The sequence below is a fragment of the Erinaceus europaeus genome, chromosome 9 (genome assembly GCF_950295315.1).
Source record: "Erinaceus europaeus chromosome 9, mEriEur2.1, whole genome shotgun sequence".
NCBI lineage: Eukaryota > Metazoa > Chordata > Mammalia > Eulipotyphla > Erinaceidae > Erinaceus > Erinaceus europaeus.
Genome location: NC_080170.1, coordinates 34219636 through 34237992, shown reverse-complemented (window position 1 = coordinate 34237992; position 18357 = coordinate 34219636). Strand labels below are relative to the sequence as shown.

General features: G+C 42.4%; 1 protein-coding gene across 1 annotated transcript in view; it reads left to right on the top strand.

Moving 5' to 3' along the window:
• Positions 1-3487: 3487 nt before the first annotated feature.
• LOC103111743 (vomeronasal type-2 receptor 1-like) overlaps positions 3488-18357 on the top strand; it is a 33815-nt gene continuing 18945 nt past the window's right edge. The window contains exons 1-3 of the mRNA XM_007521080.2: positions 3488-3726; positions 8171-8462; positions 13759-14631. Coding sequence (XP_007521142.2) covers positions 3488-3726; positions 8171-8462; positions 13759-14631 — 1404 coding nt within the window. The remainder of the gene's footprint in view (positions 3727-8170; positions 8463-13758; positions 14632-18357) is intronic.

Genomic DNA, 18357 nt, shown 5'->3' with positions numbered 1-18357 from the left:
TTGTGAAGCGACTCCCCTGCATGTGGGGAGCTGGGGGCTCAAACCGGGATTCTTACACCAGTCCTTGCACTTTGTGCCACATGCGCTTAACCTGCTGTGCTACCGCCCGACTCCCTTTTAGGTATATTCTAAGGAGTTCATGGATTTACCAGTTTTTACCTGACCCTGACAGCTAACATGCAGGTGGTCCAAAGGTATTGTCTGGGGAGATGGTGTCAGAGTTGAAAACAGGACTAGAAAGCTGGATCAGGGAAGAGAATAGCTCTAAATCCTGGAATTTCCACACAGACATGATGGACTTAGACCTCTAACAAATCCCTCTTTCCACTGCCACTGGTCATCTCCATCAGGAACAATATAGTGGAGCTCTTTGTGGGCCCCTACAGGACCTTGCCCTCAAGGTGTATCAACAATGGTAAGGATAGCACCATTCTCTGAAGGGAGGTAGGGCCAACATACTCTACCACTCTAGGAAGATGGGTCTGGTGATGGATGCAGCCTAGAATATTCCTAGTTATGATCACAGAATGTGAGCTGAGACCTACAGGGATGCAGAGGTTACACAAGCTCCTGCGCTGAATATAGGCCCCCGATCAAATCGATGGGGTTTACAGTCAACAATATTTCTATACTTATCTTCCTTTCTAAGTCACACCTACACCTTACTACTTCTGAATGTCCTTCCTTTTCCCCCTCTTCTTTATCTTGGTCCTGATGGAATTGGAGTTCAGAGCCTTATGGTCATCTTTACCGTTTCTTCCCCTCTGGGAGTATGGGCCAAAATTCTTTATGGGATGCAGAAGGTGGGAGTTCTGGCTTTTGAAATTGTTTCTCTACTGGACATGGGCATTGGCAGGGTTGATCCATATCCCAACCCGGTTTCTATTTTTCCCTGCTGGGATAGGGATCTAGAGAGGTGGGGCTCTAGGATTCACTGGTGAAGTCGTCTGCCCAGGGAAGTCAGGGTGGAATCAGTAGCATCTGCAACATGGTGGCTGAAGGATGGTAAGATATAAACCAGGACCAAATGTCTAATAAACAGGAACCAAGGAGTAGGAATAGAACAGACGAGATTAGGGGTCTTAGGGTGGAGAGAAGCTAGGAAGTCTATTTTAGGTATGATCCTAGGACCCATGACTTTAGTAATTTTTGCTTGAGCTTGATAGCTAACATAGAAGTGGACTGAAAGTATTGTCGGGGAAGATGGTGTCAGAGTTGAGACTTCCTAGGGCTAGGAAGCTGGATTAGGGCAGAGAATAGTTACCAACCTCAAAAAAATACATAAACACAATTAACTGTTAACCCCATCTATCTGACCTAGGGCCAATATATATATGCATATTTAGCGCAGAAGCTTATGTAACTTCTGAGTCCCTGTCAGTCTGAGCTCACAGTTTGTGGCCACAGCTGGGAGCATTCTAGGCTGCAGTCATTTCACAACCAGTTACCAATGAGTGAGACAATTCAGTTTTGTGATAAACATCTTTGAGTAGGGTAGCTGTTAGCAACAAGAGAGGTAATTATCTAGATACTACTGCCTCCTGATGAGTGAGAAATAAGTTACAGAGAGTTCTAGGAGAAGCCAGGATTAAACCTGTGCAGCTCCTGAGGGGGCCTTAATGGTGGGGTGAGGAGACAAGGGAGAGGTGAACAAGGGGTCTTTTACCCAGAGTGCCAGTGTGTTTGGATGAAGTCAAATCCAGAGAATACCTGGGGAGAGGGTATCTTGGGAATGATAATCTTGAAAGTCTGAGATGGAGCTTCCACACTGTGGAGAACTGACTAGACATTGAAGAGCTTGAGATGGAAGCATGGGGGTCAGTGTCCCCTGTGAGGTGGTGATGGGAGACTCTTTTTGGGATTTCTCAATGATTAGATGCAGACTGACCATTAGTGTGTACGGAAATCCTTTAGTGGGAGTGAGGGCAAGTAGGTCATTTATGTGGAAGGGTGGTAGGACCTGGTGAATGGCAGTGCCATGGGCATCAGTGTGGTCAGTATCTGTGTTGGGGGTGTCCGAGCTGATTGTGCGTGTGTTGGGGTGAGTTGTAAAAAAGGGGAGACTTTAATAGTAGTTTTTTTCTATTTAAATATTGTAGATATGGTGAAGAAGACTGACAAGTTGTTGGACATGTGGTGTGCTGACCCTATTAGGGGGAGATAAGGAATTATACACAGATGACAACAACATTTTTATAAACCATCCTTTCATCCAATAAAGTGAATCTAAAAAGGAGTATTGTAGAACATGTGGGGAAATATAGAAATGTATACAGTAGAAAACAATCACCCATAAGCTACCACCAAGAATCAAAATACTGCTATATCTTTCTGAGTTGGAAACAAACACAAAAGTTTTACTCTGTTGTTAAAATAGTGGGATGAGCCAGACACATATCTCAGGATCAGAGCACAGGGCTTGTATGCCTAAGCCCCAGAGGTCCCAGGTTCAATTGTCATAAAGGACAATTGCTCAGTGTTCTGAACCTCTCTCTCTGGAGTAGGTATGATCTCTCTTTCTCGATCTCTTCGGTCATATAAGTAGTTAACAAATAGTGGGAAAAGAGTGTTTTCCCACTGAGAAATGTTATGCATGTACAAACTATTGTATTTACTGTTGAATGTAAAACATTAATCCCCCCAATAAAGAAATTTTTAAAAAAGAGTGTTTTCCATCTTCTTTTTTGTTTAGTTTCATCTGGTCCTTTTTACTTTCCTCCTCCTCCTCTCTCTCCTCTTCCTTTTCTAAACCCAGAACACTGCCTTTAGGGTACTATGAGCTGTTTCCTTGTGAGTAAACTCAATTTTCTTTTCTTTTCTTTTTTTTTTTTTTTTGCTACCAGGCTTATCACTGGGGCTAGGTGCCTACTCTATGATTCTACCACTAGTTCTGGTGGCTGTTTTCCCCTCCTCTTTTATTTGAAAGAGACAGAAAATGAAAGAGAAGGGAAGCAAGAGAAAGACAGAGAGCACCCATAGCACTGCTCTACTGCTCCTCCTAAAGTGTCCCACCTATAGGTGAGGGACCAGGGGCCTTGTCCCAGGTCCTTGAGTATGGTACATGCCTTTTTTTTTTTTTTTTTTTTTTTTTTTTAAGAAGAAGCAGGAAGTCCTTCCTTATCAGGACAGAAGCACCTTCCATAAGGGAAACTTTAGTGAGAATGAACATCTCTACTTAATGAAATAATTCTATTTGAGATGCACCACATCCACTGTTATGTCATTAGATTTTGTTGTTGAGCATAGAAGAGAGTTTATGAGGCTCTTTAAAAATATTCAGCACTTAGATCCACAAATTACAAGTGAGGCTGTGTGACTGACTGAGGCGTGACAATTATGTAGCAAGTAGTGGCAGGCCCAGTCCACTGGGGTGGGGCCTGCAGGCCTCAAGATAGCATTCTAGCTAGGAGCATCATCACAACCTTCACCAGTGTTCATATTCTCCCCCAACTCCCCCCCCCCCCCAAGAAAAAAACACCTTATTAAAATGGCCGGCAGAAAGAAAGTCTTGTTTCTAGGATTGCTTGCCTTTTTATGGGTTGGACTGGACACTGAAAGCAAAGAAGAGGAAGAAGAGACTTGTAGGTTGCTGGGCAAGTTTGATTTGAATGGGTATGTAGATGCCAAGAACCATACACTTGTTATTGGAGGGATGTTTCCTGTTCACTCCAGGATCATCCCAGCAAACAAGTCTATTTTGGAACCAGTTTCAGCAAAATGTGAAGGGTAAGTCTTTATCTCCTTCTCCTCCTTCCCAAAGCCCTCCTCCTTCCCCTACTGTTTCTTCTTATTTCATCATTTGTAGGTGGGGGAAGTGAAGGAGTATTGGGCATGTGGTCAAAGTCTGAAACTAGAACCAGAGACTAACACTAGATACTTACTTGACTCAGGAAAAGTACTGTATCTGAGTTTCAGTTTTTCCAAGTTCGACATCCTGGATTACTCAGAAACAAGAGAAGCTGGGTCTCAAGAGTATCTTTTCCCCATTCTGTACCTTAGAAAGAAAAAGGACAGGCTCCGTATGATATAGAACAGGGTTCCTTGGGTGGGAACCATGCTGACCTGCAGCAAAATCAGACTTATTCAATGTTGAAGTTCTGTGTATTGTTACTAAACCAAATATTTAGTGTGTTGGAACAGCACCACTGGTGTAGTGATATCATGCAAGGTCCCAAATTCATAATGTATTTGGGGTACGGGAGGTTGAGGGTAGAATGCATACCTCCATTGCTTGAGATCTTGGTTCCAACCCCAGAACACTCCAAAAATACAGCGTAGAAACACTGACTTATTACTTAGTTGAGATTCATGGCAGTTTCCTTCATCTTTTGACCCTATCCCGCCTCAACCCAAAATGTCATACCAAGAATGAAATCTGTGAGTAATAAAGAAATTTAGATTGATGAATCAATATTTGTATGAATGGAAACACTCACTAGATTATTTCTGGGTATGAAACACACACACACACACACACACACACACACACACACATTTTGTTTATACAGAGAAGATAGGAAAGTAACTATTAACTACTCTACTACCATCACATCACATTTTGGTCATTTTACATTATATTGTGAGCACTCTCATGGTACTATATGATATATAAGATTATAAATGCCTACTATAAAAATTCAGTAATTTCTATATCATGCAATCTTTACTTACTACAACTTTCCTCCCTTTGATTGTGTTTCATTTGGTTAACTATCAGTTAAAGTGTACAGAGAAGGAATACTCACCTATTGATTTGAAAATGTTATACAGAGCAGAGAAAGTCAGTGACATGGAGGAGGAAGAGAGTGTCTAAATTCTTATTTTTGATTGGTTTAAAAGTGAGGATTCAGAGGCATTTTCTGGCAGGGGTGGGGGGAGAGAATGTACATTGTACCACAATGCTATGATGATCATAATGCAAACCAAATAAAAGAACAATCACTCCAGATTCCCAGTCTTTTATAATTGTCTTGTGAAAATAACCAATTTCTCTGCTGACACCTACCCACCCAATGTTCATATAATTTATGTGAAGTTTTAGATATATTATGGAAATAGCTTTACATATGATAACATATGTAAATATGTGTATAATACACATATTATAGTGAATATTATTGGGCTGTTGGAAAAGTCATAATGCATCTTTGTATAGAAAAACATTTATGGAAATGTGGGAAATTTACTTGCAATAAGAAGATAAAAGGTGTTTTGTAGTGATGTATGGTTGTATAAAACACTTTCATTACCTAAACTATGTTAAAAAATACAAAAGAAAAAACATGTCATGGCTTTTCTGACAACCCAATATATACAAGCTACTATGTACTTTCTCTAATTAGAGTTTCTCAGTGATAGGAGTTGTTCCCCTGAAGTCAATGTACCATAATTTATTATCCCTGAGCAGGTAAGCCTTTTGTAGATTATCAGCATGACAAATAATTTTGTAATGAACATCCTTTTCCTTTGGGAAGAACAGTTCTTAAGATAAATTCTCAGGGGTAGAATTATTGCATAACCATTATGTTATCTCCTCATCCTAGGAGTAGAATTATTGATTCACAACAAATAGACATTTTTCTAGTTCTTGAAATGTACTGCTAGCTTCCTTTAAAAATATACTGCTATATTTATTTCAGGAATGGGTATGTTGATTGATATTGCCAGCAGTGCAAATTTGGATACCAACTATTTTACGATGATAAAGTCCTTCACGTTCTAGAACTTTCTGGTTGTTCTACCTCCTCTTCCCAGCAACACACCCATTCTCACTCTCTCCTCCAAATTTGCTGAACTTTTCATGTCTGGAATGTTAACTGTCCTCTTATCAGCACGCCTTCACACATGCTCTTTCTCTTCCTGAGGCATGTGTCCTTGTTTCCTTGTCCTCCTGGAAGCCCCAGGCTGGTTGAGTTCCTCTGCATTGTGTCTCTGGCCCCTATGTCTACTCCTACCACTCATCCATCAGTTTGTGCTTGGATTCCTTGGATGTTTTTCTGTTTCCTCACCTAGATGCTGCAGTGCCAAACTCGGTCCCTGTTGTACTGATAGTGTCCAGTTCAGTACTGACATGCCAAATAGGAGACAAAGTTAAACTAGACAAAATATGAGTTGGAGAAACGTGGAAAGAAAAATCTCATCTGCCAACAGTGTCAGACAGCTAATTTAAATTTTTGAAATTGAATATACTTAAATACTCTAGTCACAACCCCCCCCCCCAAAAAAAAAAAAACCCAAAAAAACCCCGAAGAGAAGACTAGGGAGACAGTAAATGGTTATTCAGAAAGACTTTCTTTTCTGTTTTCTCTTTTCTTTTCTGTCTTTCTTTCTTTTTTTATTTTTATTTTTTTTTGCCTCTGTGGTAATCATGGGCCTTGGTGTCTGCACCAGGAATCCACTGCTCCTGGAGGCCATTTTTCCCATTTTGTTGCCCTTGTTGTTGTGCTTATTGTAGTTGTTATTGTTGTCATAGCTGTTGTTGGAAAGGACAGAGAGAAATTGAGAGAAGAGGGAAAGACAGAGAGGAGGAGAGAAAGATAGACACCTGAAGATCTGCTTCACTGCTTGTGAAGCTATTCCCCTGCAGGTGGGGAGCTGAGAGCTCGAACTGGGATTTTTACACCCATCTTTGCGCTTTGCACCAAGTGCGTTTAACCAGCTGTGCAACCGCCCAGCTCCCCTTCAGAAAGACTTTCATGCCTGATGCACCAAAGGTTCCAGGTCCAATGCCCAGCACCACCACAAGCCAGAGCTGAGCAATGCTCTGGTAAAACAAAACAAAACAAACAAGCAAGCAAACAAACAAAAACCAAACTCACAAAAACAAAACCTGAAGAGAAAAAAAATAGGTCTTTGCTTTCAAATAAGTTATGGTTAAAACTGTGAAGGAAGAGACAGGATTGGAAATAGTTTTTTTTTTTTTTTTTTTTTTTTAAGAAACACTTTAGAAATATGACAAGAAGCAGAGATGAACTACAAAGGAATATCTTCCCTTTTCAAGGACAGGAAATGGAAAGAACAAGATCTCTTGATTAGGATTTTATGTGAGAATGATAGGAATAGAACATTTTCTGTTAAAACAACTCTCAACTCCATCAAATCCTGGCAGAAAAATTATCTACCTACAATCAGTGGATTGTACTGATTGTAGGCATCAGTCTTATGTACTGATTTCATGTAGTTCTATCATACATATTTTATTTAAAGGTTTATTTTAATTTAATATTTATTTGATAGGACAGATAGAAATGGAGAGGGGAATGGGAAATAGAGAGGGAGAGAGAAACAGAGACGCCTGTGGCACTGCCCTATCAATTGTGAAGTTTCCGCTTTGCAGGTGTTGGGGGCTTGAATCTGGGTTCTTGCACATGGTAACGTGTGCACTCAACAAGGTGCACAACCACTCACCCCCCTCTACCATACATACATTCATAATAATTATTACTATAGTTGATGTTTTTAGGAAAATAAAAGGAACCTATAGAAAGATGAAAATGAAGAAAGGTGACTCACTTAGCACAGGGAATTCCAAAGTCTAGGGAAAATGTCCTGAGGGTTATTAGGTTCTCTAAGTGATGAGAGGACTTGAGAAAATGAGGGTTTTTTTTTTTTGGGGGGGGAGTCATATCCTCTGAAAGATACACAGTACAGACAAATGTTTAAAAGAGGCCCCGCATCCCAAATAATTGAGCCATGAGTGTGACTCATACTTGAAAACTTCAAGTTTGTAATGTTATTTGTGAAACTTTATTTATTTATCCATCTATTTCAACCAGGGTTATTGCTGGGATTCGGAACCTACAGGACAACTTCACCATTCATGACTACCATTTTTCTTCTTCTTATAATTTTTTTTGATAGAGGTGACAGACAGAAAGAGGGAGAAGAGAGAAATCTTCATCACTATTCTACTGATTTTGAAGTATTCACACTGCAGATGGGGATAAAGGCTTGCACCAGGGTCCTTGGGCATGATAATGTGTGGACTTTACTGGGTGAGCTACCATCAGGCTCCTTATGAAATATTAATGTGTCCATACAAGTGAGGTGCCTGCTGCTGATTTTGGAAAAAACACTCTCAGCACCTAACTCCACAGTCCCCCCTCCTCCCCCGACCAAGATGCATCTACTGACAGAAACAATTTCCTTACAGAAACAATTTCCTTTTCAGATTTAACTTTCGGGGTTTCCGCTGGTTGAAAACCATGATCCACACACTCAAGGAGATTAACGAGAGGAAGGATATTTTGCCCAACGTCACTTTGGGCTACCAGATCTTTGACAACTGTTTCTCCATCCCCAAGACAATGGAAGCAGCGCTGGTTTTCCTGACAGGGCAAGAAGAAAACAAGCCCCATTTCAGAAACAGCACGGGGGCGTATCTGGCAGGAGTTGTGGGAGCAGGAGGATCATCCCTGTCCATTGCTGCCTCGAGACTTCTAGGGTTGTATTATCTCCCTCAGGTATCTGAGAATATCGTGCTGTTATCTAACTGTTTAAGAACCACAAACCTGTGGGCTTTGCAGCAAATAGTAAGGTGCTTGGGGAAGTGGGGGTCAACTACAGAGGTGGACTGAGCTGGTGGGTGGGCTGCCCTGAATTTCTCAGGCCAGGCCACTCAGTGAGTAGGTGTGTGAGTGGATGTCTACCTAGTGGTGATTTCACACTCTTCCACCTCCCCTGGGATTCTGCTGTAATTGCTGGCTTCAGGCTGTGTTCAGGGGATTGGTGTGTTGACATCTCCCTAGGTGTGCTGTGCAGCTCTGTGTGAAGCACTGAGAGGTGTCTGAGGACCACTTGGTGGTGGTTTTTGATAGATGTTCTCTGGAGGCATTTTGATTCTTGCTGATATTTGTGCTTATTATTCATGACCTTTTCTGTCCATACACTAACCTACAGAATGGGCCTAGAAATTTCACAAGCTAGTTAGAATATGGGGATGCTGGGCAAGGGTAGATAGTATAATGGTTATGCAAAGAGACTCTCATGCCTGAGGCTTCAAAGTCCCAGGTTCAATTCCCTGAACCACCATAAGCCAGAGCTGAGCAGTGCTCTGGTAAAAAAAAAAAAAAAAGAATTTGGGGATGCTAACCAGGCTATTTTATTTATTCATCTAACCACTATAAATTTATTTTCATCCTTATTGAGAGAAAAAGACCAGAGCAGCACACCATCATTTCCTTCCTCCCTCCCTCCCTCCCTTCCTTCCTTCCTTCCTTCCTTCCTTCCTTCCTTCCTTCCTTCCTTCCTCCATTCCTTTCTCCTTCTCCTTCTCCTCCTCTTCCTTCTTTTTCTTTCTGCGTCCAGGCTTATGACTGGGGCTCAGTGCCCGCACTACAAATACACTGCTCCCAGTAGCCATTTTTTTCTATCTATTTTTGTTTCACAGATCAGAGAGAAATTGAGAGGGGAGGAGAGATAGAGAGGGATAGAGAAAGATAGATACCTGCAGACCTGCTTCCCCACTCATGAAGCATTCACCCCGCAGGTGGAGAGTAGGGGTTGGACCATGAGTCCTTGTGCATGGTGATATGTGTACTTAACCAGGTGTACTGCTGCCCGGCCCCCCAACATTATCATTTTCTATGGTGCTGAGATTGAGGGCAGGGTCTTATGCATGCAAGGCATACATTCTAATGCTGAGTCACCTCCCTGGCCCTGTGTAAGGTATTTTCAATTCAAGACAGTGGCACTTTTCAACATGAGGATAGATATCAGAAAGAATGGGTTATTATGACATACAAGTAAAGTTCTAAAGTTCTTTCATTTTAAAAGTTTTATTTTTTAATGGAGATGGAGAACAGGAGAGAATCAAAGCGTCATTCTGGCATGTGCTAGTATTGGGAATTGAACTTGGGACCTCAGTTTGTGAGTACAATATTTTATCCTTTGTACCACCTCCTGTGCCACTCTATAATGATTTTAAAAAATATATTTATTTATTCCCTTTTTGTTGCCCTTGTTGTTTTATTGTTGTTGTTGGATAGGACAGAGAAAAATGGAGAGAGGAGGGAAAGACAGAGCGGGGGAGAGAAAGATAGACACCTGCAGACCTGCTCCACTGCTTGTGAAGCGACTCTCTGCAGGTGGGGAGCCAGGGCTCGAACTGGGATCTTTATGCTGGTCCTTGCGCTTTGTGCCACCTCTGCCTAACCCGCTGTGCTACAGCCCGACTCCCTCTATAATGATTTTTAAAAAATATTTATTCATTCCCTTTTGTTGCCCTTGTTGTTTTATTGTTGTAGTTATTATTGTTATTATTGATATCATTGTTGTTGGATAGGACAGAGAGAAATAGAGAGAGGAGGGGAAGAAAGAGTGGGGGAGAGAAAGACACTTGCAGAACTGCTTCACTGCTTGTGAAGCGACTTCCCTACAGTTGGCGAGTTGGGGGCTCGAACCGGGATCCTTATGCCGGTCCTTGTACTTTGTGCCACCTGCACTTAACCTGCTGTGCTACTGCCCGACTCCCTCTATAATGATTTCTAATGATAGCCACTAAACTTTCAATAGTGAGGACTTGTTAATGTGGATGATGATTATTTGTATGAGTGAAGTAATGGAAAGGCTTGAAATAATTGTAAGAAGTTGTATTTGCATAGATCATATTTTGAAGCTGCAAATACAAGTGCAGGAGCAACAGGGAAATACTGAGACACAGGACCGTGGGGAGGGACTGGGATGCACAGCCAGGACCTTAGGCATGAGACCTCAGACAAGCAGCAGGGATACATGATAATAGTCAGAATTGGAAATCAGGTATCTCTGCTTCCTGAAGCAGATCTCTTACATATGTTTCTTTTCTCCAAAGAGGAATATAAACATTAGCCATTGGTATAAGAGTAAAACACAGAACAGAGAGCAGAGAAAATGCTCTTGTGTTCCTTATGAAGAAGTTGACAGATATGTAACTATAGTACAACCCAGGAGGGCATGTGTGTGTGTGTGTGTGTGTGTGTGTGTGATTTATTGTTAGCTGGATTGGGATTGGGATATTTAGATTAGAAAGTGATAAATGTTCCTTCATTATGTATGTTTCTGGGACCTCAGGCATGCAAGCTGGTGCTCTAATAGACTGAGATATCTTCTCTGCACACCCCCTTTTAATGTAATTCTGGGGATTGAACCCAGGACCTTATACACAGAAGGAATATACACTACTAGTGAGTCAATTTTATGGCTCAGTTATTTGTGTGTGTGTGTGTGTGTGTGTGTGTATGTGTACATGTGTGTGTGAAAGAGAGAGAGGGAGAGAGAGAGAAAGACAAAGAGAGAGAAAGAGAGACGGAGAGACTAAAGCACTGAGATGAAGATACCAAAGCACTTTTCTACCATGCAGGAAATTCCACTTTCTTTTTTGACTTTTCTGTGCGGTGCTGGTGACTTTACCACTGAGTCACCTCCCAAGCCCCAGAAAATATATTCATAAGTTATGAATGGAAAAATAAATACAGTCTTGATAAATGAGGAGAAAAGAAATACAACCTACTTCTTCACTTTTTTAGACACATGCCTATAAGAGTTGGACCTCTGGGAACTTAGTAGGTTAGACTGACTTAAACTTGAGCTGAGGTGGAGAGATATTTCTAAACACCTTTCTCAGTTCTAGCTCTGGATCTAGTTCTGTCATGGTACGGAGGATCAAGGGAAGAGAAGAGGAAACAAAGAGGAGAAATAGTGGCAGTAAAGATCTGAGTAGAAGAAGGAAGGAAAGAAGCAAGAGAGAGAGTAATGGGGAGAAGTGGGTTAGTTCAGTAGACAGTTGAGTCTACTTGCTCCCTGATGTATGCAGATGAAGAGTCAGAGGGAAGAGAATGGAGGGTCCAGCTCACACCCCAGTATCAGGAGAATGACTTCTGTTTGCGTTGTGATCCCATCTATGAAAGATGGTGCACTGAATATCATCTTTTTTCCTTTGATTTTATTTATTTATTTATTTATCTATCTATTTATCAAAGATAGCTATGACATCAAAGCATCACTCTAGCACGTAGGATTTTGGGCATTAAAATTGGGACATCATACTTCCAAGTCCAGCATCCTACTTAGACACTACTGCCTCCTAGGTACTACTGCCTGAATATCACCATTTTAACAACTAGTGCCTCCAACTGCCTAGTCAAGACTGAGGTCCTTGTGTCCAGTAAAAATAACTAGAGGGCCCGGAAAAAGTAGCTCATTTAGACAATTTGTTTGTTTTGCCATGCTTTTGACCCAGGTGTAAGACTGGTATCCATTCTATTGGAGGAAGCTCTTGTGTTGTGATATTTCCCCTAGCCTCTCTCTGTCTCTCTGATAAGGTTGATCTGGAGGGATTAAATCCCCAGTTATGACAGAAACAGAAAAACCAAAACAAACAAAGAAAAAATTCGGAGTGGTCTAACATGAGATATAGCTATAACTTTCTTTTTTAAAAAAATCTTAATATTTATTTATTTATTTACTTTAAAAATTTTATTTATGAAAAGGAAACACTGACAAAACCGTAGGATAATAGAGGTACAACTCCACACAACTCCCACCACCAGAACTCTGCATCCCTTCCCCTCCCCCTGATAGCTTTCTTGTTCTTTAACCCTCTGGAAGTATGGACCCAAGGTCATAGTGGGATGCAGAAGGTGGAAGATCTGGCTTCTGTAGTTGCTTCCCCATGGAATGTGGGTGTTGACAGGTCAATCCATACTCCCAGCCTGTCTCTCTTTCTCTCCCCAGTGGAGAAGGGCTCCGGGGAAGCTGAGCTCCAAGACACATTGGTGGGGTTGTCTGTCCAGGGAAGTCTGGTCGGTGTCGTGCTAGCATCTGGCACCTGGTGGTTGAAAAGAGAGTTAACATATTAAGCCAAACAAGTTGTTGAACAATCATGGACCTAAAGGCTGGAATAGTGCAAATGAAGAGTTGGTGGGTCCTCCATTTTGTAGATAGCTAGTAGGCATATTTTAGTTATATTCCAAAGGGCCTGTGGCTATACTAGTTTTTTCCCCCTGAACCTGAAATCTGATATGCAGGTGGATCCAAGTTATTGTCTGGGGAGATGATGTCATGGATGGAAAAAGGACCAGAAAGCTGCATCAGGGAAGAGAGTAGCTCCCTAATATGGGAACCGCGTATAAATATTGTAAACCCCATAGATCTGATGTGATCTGGGGCCCATATTCAGCTTAGGAGCCTATGTGACCTCTGCATCCCTGTAGATCTGAGCTCACATTCTGTGGTCATAAGTAGGAACATTCCAAGCTGCCCCAATATCAGGACTCATCTTCCTCAGGTGTAACATAGAGTATGTTGTCCATCCTCTGAAGGGACAACATCCTCTCTACCATTGTTGAATCAAGTTGAGGGCAAGGTCCTATGAGGGCCCACAAAGGGGTTAATTGTGTTGTTCCTGATAGACATGGCCAGTAACAACGGAGAGAGGGATTTATTAGAGGTCTAGGCCCATCATGTTGTATTTACTTTTTGTTGCCCTTGTTGTTTTTGTTGTTGTTGTTGTAGTAATTATTGTTATTGATGTTGTTGTTGTTGGATAGGACAGAGAGAAATGGAGAGAGGAGAGGAAGACAGAGAGGATGAGAGAAAGATAGGCACGTGCAGACCTGCTTCACTGCTTGTGAATCAATTCCTCTGTGGGGAACCAGGGGCTTGAACCGGGATCCTTATGCTGGTCCTTGCTTTTTTGCCAAGTGTGCTTAACCTGCTGCACTACTGCCTGACTCCCTAGCTATAACTTTCTAATAACAACATGTGCCTTTTCAATTCTAGGTGGGTTATGTGTCTACCAGCACAATTCTTAGTGAAAAATATCTGTTTCCATCTTACCTCCGCATGGTACCCAATGATGATATCCAGATGACGGCTATACTAAACTTGATCATTCACTTTGGTTGGGTCTGGGTAGGTACTATTTCCAGTGATGATGACTATGGGATGGATGGAATGACCACTTTCAGTGAGATGCTGAAGGAGATGAGCTACTGTGTCGCATTCTCTGAAATTATTCCCAGAGTCTATTCCAGTGAGAAAATGCAAAAAGTGATTGACACTATAAAGGAATCCACAGCCCGAGTCATTGTGCTCTATGCCTCTGATCTTGACCTTGGGCCCTTGGTGATGGCAATAGTTCACCACAATATCACGGGCAGGACATGGATTGCCAGTGAATCCTGGATCACGTCAGCTGTCCTGGCAAAGCCTGAATACTTCCCATATTTTGGTGGCACTATTGGATTTGCAGTGCCAAGAGCTGATATCCCAGGACTGAAAGAATTTCTTTATGATATTCATCCTAGCAAGGACCCAACTGACGTCCTGACCATTGAATTCTGGCAAACTGCTTTTAACTGCACTTGGCCCAACAGCAGTGTGCCCTACAATACTGACCACAGAGTGGATGTGATTGGGCAAGGGGACAGATTGCAGGCCATGTCTGATGAGTTCTGTACAGGGCAGGAGAAGCTGGAAGAGCTTCAGAATACCTACCTGGACGTGTCTCAGCTGAGAATCACAAACAACGTGAGACAGGCCGTGTATGCTCTGGCTTATGCCTTGGATCGTCTGAGCAGATGTGAGGAAGGGCGTGGGCCGTATATCCCAGGCAACACCTGTGCATATATACCTGACTTTGAACCTTGGCAGGTAAGTATTATAATTGTTGATTTGCCTTACTTAACGATATAGTTTGAGTTGCAAAGAATGCCTGCTTTGACCACCATTGATTTACTTTTGTACTTTCTAGGCATACATTTATAATATTTATGAGAGTATGGCAGCACCTCTTTTTATGTTTGAGGCCCCGGGGATTGGCACAGTCAGTACAATCGAGTGACTTTCATGACTCCATTTTCTTTCTTTTTAAAAAAAAATTTATTTATAAAAAGGAAACACTGATTAAACCATAGGATAAGAAGGGTACAACTTCACACAATTCCTTCCCACCACCAGAACTCTGTATCCCATCCCCTGCCCTGATAGCTTTCCTATTCTTTAACCCTCTGGGAGTATGGACCCAAGGTCATTATGGGATGCAGAAGGTGGAAGGTCTGGTTTCTGTAATTGCTTCCCTGCTGAACATGGGTGTTGACAGGTCGATCCATACTCCCAGCATGGCTCCATTTTCTATTGTTCATTTAAAAAACTTTTAAAAAATTTTAATTTATTTATGAAAAGGAAACACTGCCAAAACCATAGGATAAGGGGTATAACTCCACACAATTCCCACCACCAGAACTTTGTATCCCATCCCCTCCCCTGATAGCTTTCTTATTCTTTAACCCTCTGGGAGTATGGATCCAAGGTCATTGTGGGATGCAGAAGGTGGAAGGTCTGGCTTCTGTAATTGCTTCCCCACTGAACATTGGCGTTGATCCATCTATACTCCCAGCTTGCCTCTCTCTTTCCCTAGTGGGTTGGGGTTCTGGGGTATCGGAGCTCCAGAACACATTGGTGGGGTTGTCTGTCCAGGGAAGTCTGGTTGGCGTCATGCTAGCACCTGGAACCTGGTGGCTGAAAAGAGAGTTAACATATAAAGCCAAACAAGTTGTTGGCTAATCATGAACCTAAAGGCTGGAGTAGTGCAGATTAAGAGTTGGGTGGGGGTGGGGAGGACCTCCACTTTGTAGATAGCTAGTAGGCATATTTTAGTTATATTCCAAAGGGCCTGTGGCTATACTAGTTTTTTCCCCCTGAGCCTGAAATCTGATATGCAGGTGGATCCAAGTTATTGTCTGGGGAGATGATGTCATGGTTGTAAAAAGGACCAGAAAGCTGGATCAGGGAAGAGAGTAGCTCCCTAATATGGGAAAGGTATATAAATATTGTTGATGTAAACCCCATAGATCTGATGTGATCTGGGGCCTATATTCAGCTTAGGAACCTTTGTGACCTCTGCATCTCTGTAGATCTGAGCTCACATTCTGTGGTCTTAAGTAGGAACATTCCAAGCTGCCCCAATATTAGGACCCATCTTCCCTGGGTGTAGCATGGAGTGTATTGTTCAGCCTCCCTTAGGAGGATGGAACATTCTCTACCATTGTTGAGGGCAAGGTCCTATGAGGGCCCACACAGGGGTCTTTCTTGTTGTTCCTGATAGATATGACTGCTTACAATGGAGAGAGGGATAGGGATTTATTCGAGGTTTACACCCATTATTTCTGTTTGGGAATTTCAAGACTCCTGGAATAGGGACCCAGCTGATGAGGTATTGTTCATTTTTTTTTTTTTTCCTCCAGGTTTATTGCTGGGCTTGGTGCCTGCACCATGAATCTACCGCTCCTGGAGGCCATTTCCCCCCTTTTTGTTGCCCATTTTGTTGTAGCCTCATTGTGGTCATTATTATTACCACTGTTGATGTTGTTTGTTGTTGGACAGGACCAAGAGAAATGGAGAGAGGAGGGGAAGACAGAGAGGGGGAGAGAAAGATAGACACCTGCAGACCTGCTTCACCGCCTGTGAAGAGACTCCCCTGCAGGTGGGGAGCCGAGGGTTATTGTTCATTTTTTAGGGAGAGTGAGAGTGAAAGAAGACCGACATAGAGAAGAGACTTCATAGCACAACTCCACTTAGAATAATGCTCCCTTGGAACCATGCATGATGCCAACATAGAGCCATACATGGTGATGCCAGCTGCAATCCAGAGTCTCCTGCACAGAAGGGCATACATACTATAGGATGAGATATCCCCTAGACTCTAAGTTTCTTTTTAAATTTTTTAAAAGTATTTTTTAAATATTTATTTTATTTATTTATTCCCTTTTGTTGCCCTTGTTGTTTTTCATTGTTGTTGTAGTTATTATTGTTGTCATCGTTGTTGGATAGGACAGAGAGAAATGGAGAGAGGAGGGGAAGACAGAGAGGAGAGAAAGATAGACACCAGCAGTCCTGCTTCACTTGTGAAGCAACTCCCTGCGGGTGGGGAGCCAGGGCTGGAACCGGGATTATTACGCTGGTCCTTGTGCTTTGCGCCACCTGCACTTCACCCGCTGCACTACAGGCCAACTCCCTCTTTTTAAAATAAAATAAAATAAAATAAAAATATATGTATATATTTGCCTCCAGGGGTATTGCTGGGGCTCAGTGCCTGTACCATGAATCCACTGCTCCTGAAGGCCAATTTTCCCCCCTTTGTTGTCCTTGTTGTGGTTATTATTGTTATTGTTGATGCCGTTCGTTGTTGGATAGGACAGAGAGAAATGGAGAGAGAAGGGGAAGACAGAGAGCAGAAGAAGAGAAAGATAGACACCTACAGACCTACTTCACCGCCTGTGAAGCGACTTCCCTGCGGGTGGGGAGGGGGGGCTGGAACCAGCATCCTTACGCAGGTCCTTGAGCTTTTGCGCCACCTGCGTTTAACCCACTGCGTTACTGCCCAACCCACTGTGCTACTTCCTGACCCCCTATTACATACATACATATATATATATATATACATATACATATATATATATATACTTTAATAATACAAAGAAACAAGGAAAGAGCGAGAGGGAAACGGAGGGAGAGAGACACCTACAGCACTGCTCTACCACTCATGAAGCTTCCTCCTGCAGATGGGAATACAGGTTTTTTAAAAAAAAATTTCCCTTTTGTTGCCCTTGTTGTTTATCGTTGTTGCTGTTGTTATTATTGTTGTTGTTATTGCTCTCATTGTTGTTGGGTAGGACAGAGAGAAATGGAGAGAGGAGGGCAAGACAGAGGGGCAGAGAAAGATATGCACCTGCAGACCTGCTTCACTGCCTGTGAAGCAAACCACCTGTAGGTGGGGATCCTCATGCCGGTCCTTGTGCTTTGCGCCACCTGCGCCACTGCCCAGCTCCCTTAAAATATTATTTTTATTTATTGGATAAACATAGCCAGAATCGAGAAGGAAGGAGGTGATAGAGAGGGAGAGAGAAAGAGACAGAGGGACACCTGAAGCCATGCTTCACCACTTGCAAAGCTTTGCCCCTGCAGGTGGGGATCAGATCTCAAACTTGGGTCCTTGTGCATTTGTAGCATGTGAACACCACCAGGAGTGCCACCACCCAACCCTGACTCTTAAGTTTCAGTTTGTTAGTTGAGTTGTTATTATTTCTAGGTTTGTTGTGAAGGATAGAACCCCTCCTCATTCAGAAACAGTAGTGAAATGAGATAGGTCTTTCTTTTTTTTCCTTGACATAAATAAAGTTTGGAGATGAACATTCAGGGACTGAGAAAGCAGTTTAGGGACCCAGGTCCCTTTTACATCATCAACATGTGTGTTCAGCCCATAATCTCAAGTGGATGCTGGGGTCCAGCCCTCATGCACACTTTAACGGGCAGGAAGGGTAAAGACAAGTGACTATCCCTCCATTTAAGGGTGACATAGAATTCTGCTTACTCCAGAAT